Raw genomic sequence first — 8,918 nt, forward strand, 5'->3', positions numbered from 1 at the left:
CAGACACAGAAAAGCGCCATGCTCTCTGTGCCTGCTTGGCAGTCACTCCTTCATCTGCCCTAGATGCTGTGTGCCGTAGTGTCATGTTCAGGGAGGATCACAAATAGGTTTTGCGGTTATGCTACCCGGACTCGGGACTATGCTATCCTCCCTATGCTGGGACGCTCATACTGGCCTATGCTGGCTATGCTAAGTCTGCCTTATACTGGTTCTGTCTACGCGCTAGTGACCCTACTAGGCGAGAGCCGACAGACCTAAGTATTAAGCTGAAGGGCCTTACAGTCCTTTGGCATTTTTGGGGAGTTTGGGGTGGACGAAAACAGTGGCAAGGTCACTTAAACTTCAAAAGAGGCGCTTCGGCGGATGGCCTCGGAATAGCAAGCCCGCGGCACTCCATTCGCGTTTGAGATTATTCCAGCATTTCTTCAAGTTGTGGTAGCGCCGCGTGGGCCAGTCGGCTTGCGCCTTGCCGTTCTTGCGCGCGCGGCCGACGGCTGCACGTGTGACACGGGCCCCGCGGCCGCGGAGGGCAGGGCTCCACCAGCGACCACAGAGGCCACGCCGGCGGCGCGCCGGCGGTGCCGTGCCAGTGCGCGCCGGGCTGGGCGTAGTAGAGCAGCATACCGATGTGGGGCCCCGGGGGGGCGCGAGGCACAGTTGGGGACGGTTGCAAGCCGAGCGAAGAGCCGGAGGCGGTGTTTGAGGCAGTCGACATCCAAGGGTGATGGTCACAGACCGTCCTCAAGCGCGTCTTCGTACTCATGCGCGCTCAAGAGACGCCACACGCTCGATATATTGAAATTGCACAGTATTTCCTAGTGTCAACTAGGGGTATGATGAAGAAGTGCCCCTTTCGATCTCCCGGGTCTAGTAGGCGTCACCCATATTCAAACTTTTCAAGAGTGCAAGCCCAGTTCCACCGGTTAGCGCCATCTTCTACGATCTGTTTTCTTTTTTCTGTGAGGATAGCATTTGGGGAGACTTGGGTATCTAAAAGCAAGATGACTTTCAGATGGGACCCAAGCGTCTTTCGTCAGGCCGGTCTTCCTTTTGGCCCTCCGTGCCGAGTCCCCTGCCAGTGACAACGCAGTAGACGACAATCTGCGATGGGCACATGTGGTGAGGTTTTAAAAGCACGGAAGTGTTTCCTGTGGACTCACCCCGATCAAGCCACACATGTTTACAAACGCAAAGCACACGATGAGCTTGTCTGTCATCATGCGCTTGGTGAAGTTTCGGATGAGTTTATCGGCGCGAGTGAGGTTATCTTCAATGATCATGACATCTGTTGTTATATCCCTGGCCTGTTCCTGCTGGCGCTCTAGCCTGTATGGAAATCATTGGCACGCAAAATATACAAAACGCTAACACAGCAACAATAACTCATTGAGTGCGGAGTGGCCCACTTCACTGGAAGCCTCTACGAGATGCATTGTTCGTGAGAGTGCATCCTGCGTCTGGTCCTGGATCTTGCCAGCATCGTCAAGGTAGTTAGCATTGCCCTTGAAATCACTGTGAGCGGGCGGCGCCCCAAGCAGTTCTTGCCGATTACTGCTCCCGCGCGTGCACTCAATATCATGTCTGATCTCTGTACATCGCGTATCGAGCCCTTTGAGCTTCTGTTCGTAGGTTCTTTTTATGGCCTTGTCCCTTAGAAGCCGCACCTCCAAGCAGTATGACCTCCTTATTGACTGTGCTCGGCACAACTTTGCATCGCATTCTGACACCTGATCCACATAAGATTCGAATGATAATTTGAATCACGCCGCGAATGCTAGATTCACCCGCTCGTCACCGACCGTCCCGTTTATCAACAACACTATTGCCGCTAGCTCGTCGACCGCACCTAAAAACGCAGCTGCACTCCGAATTTCCCCAGCGAGCACCAGTGTACGATTCGCTCCAGTACTCTAGGTCCGACGACATTGGTCCGCTCAAGACGGCTCGTTTGTGCACTTTAAGTTGCTTCTTTCACCGGAGCCGAGGGTCACCCCCCCCCCCATCCAAGGAAATCGTGCTGAAGGGTAGCAGTCCTTTTTTTTTGCTAGGGGGAGGCGGGGGCTGGCCGAGGGGGCCGGGGCTGACCGACTAGAGTTGCGGGGCTGAACCTAAAAAGGGAATTCCTCGTAGTCAGTATAGTGGACTTTGAAAGGGATCTATCTGAATTGAGTAGCTTCGTGACCCCCCATCATCCCCATAGCTTCGTGACCCCCCATCATCCCCATAATTTACACTACCCTGCTCCCTCTCTATCGCGACGTCACACTACATGATGGAGATGACACTGCACTTCCCCGTAACGTTGACATCAACGTTCCTGATTACCCTAGTTTGGGGCATTTCTCCCTATGATGATCATACTCAACCTTGGGGGAAAATGGTGGCTTTCCTGCTCAGGAAGCTGAGGAGGATGATGATCACACGCAACCTTCCTCAGCAGGCTGAGGAGGATGACTCATGATGATCACACTCAAGCTGGCCTTACCCAGTGAGGAGGCTCTCCTCCTCTTCTCAGGAGGGTAGAGACCTCTCTATCACCCTAGCTGCGCCATCCAAGCGCGGTCCGTCGGCCTTCATGCGTGGCACTACCCAGTTCACTTGAGCCCAGCCCCTTGTGGAGGGTGTTTACCTTGCCTTCCCTTGGCTAAACTAGTTGGAGCCACCACTGTAGGCCGCCATATCTAGTATCTCTCGGTCCGCTGGCTAGCGTTTAGATGGACTTACTTAAGTGATATGCAACTGGAACCATTCACCGGAGCGCACGTGGTTTCACGCCCTGCGGTTACAATCAAATTGCTTTTGGTGTTATCTCTTCTGCGCCCAGCGACGCCAGCATGTCCAAACCAATGTAGTGGGCACGGGGAATGCACGTCTGAGAATGTGTGTCAGTGTGATGACAGTTGGTCTTATAACGCCGATTGCTCCGGTCGTGGGATGGGCCGCGCCAGCTTTGCTCTGTTCATATCTATTCTCGCAGAGATGCGATCCATGTAGGTCTCTGTCCGAACGCAACAGCCTGGGTCGACAAGGCCAGCGCACGCGGTAAAGCACACAGCAATATGGAATGTGCCAATCTTGGTGTATGCAATCGCAATGACGCAGACACCGGTGTGATCATTGATATTTTACTGAATGTTTGGTTGCACCGTTCCAACGCAGGGAAGTTGCGACTGCCCCACTGGTTACACTGGGGAAGCTTGTCAGCGCCGTGCGCTTTTCCAGCGTCCATGTTTTCCTTCCCACCCGTTAAAAGGGTTGTTTACTTCCCACCATACGCCCCAAGACAATCTGCTTCGAACCACCTTTATGTAGTTGAATGTGCACAAGCCTGTAACAATTATGGAAAATGCATCACAATGTATAACGCTGCGCTTGACTATGGACCAGATCAGACCGCTGGACAAGTGTATTCTGGGGATGGTTTTGGTCCTGTTTACAAAAATTGGGAGGCTGAATTTCTTATGATGTGCATCTGTGACTGGGGGACGATGGGGCCAGAGTGCGGGACGCGCATGTGCCCAAAAGGTTTTGACCCGCTAAAGACAAGCGCAGTATTCTACCGTGAGATAAATGTGACGACAAATGCAACAGCCGTGGGCGCCGGTTTAAACGGCACGTTCGTGATGACGTTTGATGGTTTCAGTTTTGAATTCGATGCTAACGCTACATTATTTGACGATGCTGCCTGTGAGGTGGCCTGGGAATCTCTTGACAACGTGGAACAGGTCACGTGTCGCCGTGGCGATCTCAATGCAGCCTGGGGTGCAACATACAACATCCAATTCCTCGCATGGCCAGCGATTCCAATGCAAAACAACGTTTTCCACCATGAGGGTAATCCTCCACTATCGTCGTTCACCTGCGACGCGTCCAATGTTATGGCCTGGCCAGATGCCGCGGCGCTCTGCCAAATTGAAGATGTCGTAAACAGCGATATTTACGAATACCAGTTCTGTAGTGGACGCGGCACATGCGATTTTACAACGGGCTCTTGTAGCTGTTACACCAATTTCGAGGGTGTTGCATGTGGAAGTAGTGTCACGGCTTCGTCAAAAGATGATGTCGACATCCTTCTACTTTATGCAACAGAAGGTTCCTTTGAAAACACAATTCTAAAACTTGATGCCGACGCCAACCCCACCGACGCGTTCAATTTTCTCGAAATTGTTTCTGGTGGTGCTGATACAACCATGCTCACTATAGAAGGCGATGGTGATGTCACAGTCGCCATTGGCGATGTGCAAGTTTTAACGGGGGAGCTCTTCCTCCACTCAGGGCTCAGTGTGGTCGATGGAGGAGCAACGATAACCACCGGCGGGCTTCGGGTTACCGCAGGTGGAACAACAGTGGATGAGGGTGGCCTGAAGGTAGTCGGGAACACTGATCTTTGGGGAGACGTATCCGCTTTCAACGGTAGCTACTTCTTCTACTCAAACATTAGCGGCTATGGCGACTCAAATATTATGGAGATCCGTGCGACACAGGACGCTTTTGCAGGCGCGGTGCTCGAAGTTGGTGCAGATCGCAACATGTCGGATTCGTTCGACCTATTTCGCATCACCATAGATGATGGTCCCTTACCTCGAGAAGTATTTGCCGTTACAGGCCAAGGTCACACTATGATAAAGCGCGGTGGACTCAGCGTTACAGGCACGACCACCCTGAAAGCTGGGGGTCTTCTCGTCAATGCTGGCGGCGCTACTATCACCGCTGGAGGACTCACCGTCTCAAATGTCGGTATCACCTCAGCTGGATCCCTGACTCTTACTTCCGGATCTATCACCGCCTCTGCCGGAACTCTGACCGTCTCTGGTATCTATTCAGCAGGCGCAATAACTACCACGACCACATTTACAGCTGCTGGGTTGGCCTCGACTGCCTCGCTCACTGTCCTCACAGGCTCTATCACAGCCTCCGCTGGCACGTTGACAGTCGCTGGCATCTACTCGGCAGGTGCAATCACCACCACGGCTACGTTTTCAGCGACCGGTTTAACATCGACTACGTCACTCACCGTGACGAGCGGGTCAATAACAGCATCTAGTGGGACACTCACAGTCGCCGGCGTGAGCAGCGCCCAGGCCATCACGGGGACGACGACACTGTACGCGGCCGGCATGGAAAGCACTGCCGCGGTGACGGCCGCGACGACGATCTACGGTGCTGGCATCCACAGCTCCGCCGCGGTGACGGCCGCGACGACGATCTACGGTGCCGGCATCCACAGCTCCGCCGCGGTGACGGCCGCGACGGCGGTGCATGCGGCTGGCGTAGCATCGTCGGCGTCCCTGACCGTGAGTGCGGGGTCGCTCACCGCTTCGTCGGGTACGCTGACCGTCGCCGGCGTGAGCAGCGCCCAGGCCATCACGGGGACGACGACGCTGTACGCAGCGGGCATGGAAAGCACTGCCGCGGTGACGGCCGCGACGACGATCTACGGTGCAGGCGTCCACAGCTCTGCCGCGGTGACGGCCGCGACGACGATCTACGGTGCCGGCATCCACAGCTCCGCCGCGGTGACGGCCGCGACGGCGGTGCATGCGGCTGGCGTAGCATCGTCGGCGTCCCTGACCGTGAGTGCGGGGTCGCTCACCGCTTCGTCGGGCACGCTGACCGTCGCCGGCGTGAGCAGCGCCCAGGCCATCACGGGGACGACGACGCTGTACGCAGCGGGCATGGAAAGCACTGCCGCGGTGACGGCCGCGACGACGATCTACGGTGCTGGCATCCACAGCTCCGCCGCGGTGACGGCCGCGACGGCGGTGCATGCGGCTGGCGTAGCATCGTCGGCGTCCCTGACCGTGAGTGCGGGGTCGCTCACCGCTTCGTCGGGCACGCTGACCGTCGCCGGCGTGAGCAGCGCCCAGGCCATCACGGGGACGACGACGCTGTACGCAGCCGGCATGGAAAGCACTGCCGCGGTGACGGCCGCGACGACGATCTACGGTGCAGGCGTCCACAGCTCTGCCGCGGTGACGGCCGCGACGACGATCTACGGTGCCGGCATCCACAGCTCCGCCGCGGTGACGGCCGCGACGGCGGTGCATGCGGCTGGCGTAGCATCGTCGGCGTCCCTGACCGTGAGTGCGGGGTCGCTCACCGCTTCGTCGGGCACGCTGACCGTCGCCGGCGTGAGCAGCGCCCAGGCCATCACGGGGACGACGACGCTGTACGCAGCCGGCATGGAAAGCACTGCCGCGGTGACGGCCGCGACGACGATATACGGTGCTGGCATCCACAGCTCCGCCGCAGTTACTGGCACAGCCACTTTATTTGCTGCTGGCATTGAGAGCACAGCCGCAATCACAGCTGCAAGCTCACTTCATGCTGCTAGTGTCACAAGCAGTGGAGCGATTTCTGCTACTAGTTTTTCAACAACATCCGATTTGCGCTTCAAAACCAATGTCACATCATTGGAAAACAGGGCTGATCGGCTACTTGAACTGAGGGGTGTCAGTTTCCGCTGGCGCGATGAAGCAAGGTTCGACAACGACACGCACTTTGGATTCATTGCTCAGGATGTTGAGGCTGTGTTTCCCGAAATTGTTCGGGAAAATGACAGCGGAATGCGCTCGTTGCAGATAGATGCCGTCGGACCGTTGCTGGTCGAGGCATTCAGGAACTTGCAACAGAGAGTCATTGACTTGGAAAGGGAGCGACTGAATTCCAATACCCGACTTGGATCACTTGAACAGACTCTGGATGGTTATTCTGCAGAGGCGAATGTCACGCCTGCCTCAGATCCGCATTTTTGAGAGTGTACTGCGGTGCCTGAAGCGGGGACGTCCCTACCGACTCCGCCCCAAACCGTTCCCCTAAGCACTCCCCGCCGAGCTCGGCCTGGCCTGGCAATCAGGACTTTTCGCGCACCGCCTGCGTATGGCACTCAACGTAACAGACACCGGTGCGCTTATCCCTGGCCGCGGGGCATCCGCCTAATTATGCTACTTTGCAGACCAAGTCAGCGAGTTGTGCCAAGTGCCATTGTGGGCCCAATTTCAGACAAAAAAAATAGGTACTCCGCTGACGCTACTTAAAACGACGCCCTGAACAACTGTACCTGTTTTTCCTCGTCGCTACGCTCCTCGGTAACTCGCTGACGCTCGTTTAAATTGTTGAAGTTTAAATTGAATTTTCCCAGAATGGTAGAAATTTATCGTATATGTAAAAATGATGATTAAAAGCCCGATATGTACAAAAACGAAGGTTTTCATTCATATTTTTCATACTGCATTTTAAAAAACAGTATAAAGATATTTTATATACTATATAGTATAGAAGATGATGATAACCACAGCTAAAGCTTCGCGCACGCAATAACTGTCCGTCTCGTTTTACACGGGGAGGAGGAGTTATATGCGGGAAAATATGCCATATTGGGCGGACGCGCGCGACTCACATCGTCCGACGGCGCAGACCCGCCGCGCCCGGGTCCGCATGGGTTTGATACACCCTACGCACCAATTTTCTGGCCGAGATGCGCGCACTGACGCGCGAAAACGGTGTTTCGATTCGTCTCGAAAGCCCCAGGGGGGTCCCACGCGCGGCGCGCGGCACCAGCGTCGAGTTGGCGCGGATATTGACCTGGGGAATACCCCAATTGAAACGTCGGTCCAGACCGCGTCGATTTTGGTTTCGATGGCGGAGTGCTGAATTTTTTACTAAACTCCCGGACGCAGACACACCACCGTGCTATTAGTGGAAACTAAGTTACTTCGGCTCCGCTACGCTTCCAAAATTCTTACACTACGAGTTGCGAATTACAGGGAAGGCGCAGCGTGCGCTATGGCAACTCAAATTATGATAACCACAGCTAAAGCTTCGCGCACGCAATGACTGTCCGTCTCGTTTTGCACGGGGAGGAGGCCTAGGGCTACAGTTAGATGCGGGAAAATATGCCATATTGGGCGGAGGTGCGGGGACTGGGCCAGGGAGGCCTCCGCCGCGCCTCCGTCGCGCGCCCGAAAGCTCCCCTCGCGTCGAACCAGCGGCATCCAGGAGTTAATCCAGGAGCGGCTCGAAGTTGACGTTCAACGTGACTTTCGAGGGCAAAAGTGACGGTTGCGATGCGCTGCGGCCCCGGCCGGGCGCGAGGCGACGTCGTCCCGTGCGTGCACGGACGTGTTGTTAGACTTGATGTACGAGGTCACATCGTGCGTGTTGTTTGATGTCGTGCGTGCGCTGCGGCGCCTGCACGCCTGCGGTTTGAAGACCGCTGACGGCCACGCACGAAGGCGCGGGTGTCGAGCCCCACGGGCACCGCCTAACTCGCCCCGCAGAGCCCGGAACGAACACCACACATCATCGTAGCCGCTCGCGCTCGACGAACGATCGTTGAGGTTACGAGTTTCGTTCATCTGTTCGCGCGCGCGGCGCGCCGGCTCCGCTCGTTTCACCGAGACGACCTCGGCCGCGATCGCGCGCGACTCACGTCGCCCGACGGCGCAGACCCGCCGCGCCCGGGTCCGCATGGGTTTGGTACACCCTACGAACCAATCTTCTGGCCGAGACGCGCGCGCTGACGCGCGAAAACGGTGTTTCGATTCGTTTCGAAAGCCCCCAGGGGGGGTCCCACGCGCGGCGCGCGGCACCAGCGGCGAGTTAGCGTACGTAGAATATTTCCCACCTGAGGAATACCCCAATTGAAACGTCGGTCCAGACCGCGTCGATTTTGGTTACGATGGCGACGCGCTGAGTTTTTTTCTAAACTCCCGGACGCAGAACACACCACCGTGCTATTAGTGGAAACTTCTGCTCCGCTACGCTTCCCAAATTCTTACTCTACGAGTTGCGAATTACAGGGAAGGCGCAGCGTGCGCTATAAGCCGCGCCACCCCGGACCCCGGGGAAGCGGCGAGCCGGGAGAGGACCACCACAACCAGCAGTTTTATTTAGCTGGATGATGATAGGTCCAAACT

The 8,918-nt window shown here is 56.2% G+C and overlaps 2 protein-coding genes across 2 annotated transcripts; one reads left to right on the forward strand and one right to left on the reverse strand.

The window, feature by feature from the left end:
- Positions 1-186: 186 nt before the first annotated feature.
- On the reverse strand, positions 187-2,340 carry AURANDRAFT_72457 (hypothetical protein; the record flags this gene model as incomplete). The annotated part of the gene is made up of 6 exons (XM_009042395.1): positions 187-1,101; positions 1,161-1,326; positions 1,384-1,727; positions 1,785-1,846; positions 1,976-2,108; positions 2,302-2,340. The coding sequence occupies 6 exons, from the start codon at positions 2,338-2,340 to the stop codon at positions 1,009-1,011; spliced, it is 837 nt and encodes a 278-aa protein (XP_009040643.1).
- A 1,016-nt stretch (positions 2,341-3,356) lies between these two features.
- AURANDRAFT_67000 (hypothetical protein) lies at positions 3,357-7,301 on the forward strand (the record flags this gene model as incomplete). The annotated part of the gene is made up of 4 exons (XM_009042334.1): positions 3,357-4,737; positions 6,720-6,759; positions 7,150-7,158; positions 7,274-7,301. 4 exons carry the CDS (start codon positions 3,357-3,359, stop codon positions 7,299-7,301), a joined length of 1,458 nt encoding a protein of 485 aa, XP_009040582.1.
- Between the last annotated feature and the right edge of the window lie 1,617 nt (positions 7,302-8,918).

The sequence above is a fragment of the Aureococcus anophagefferens genome (genome assembly GCF_000186865.1).
Source record: "Aureococcus anophagefferens unplaced genomic scaffold AURANscaffold_30, whole genome shotgun sequence".
NCBI lineage: Eukaryota > Pelagophyceae > Pelagomonadales > Pelagomonadaceae > Aureococcus > Aureococcus anophagefferens.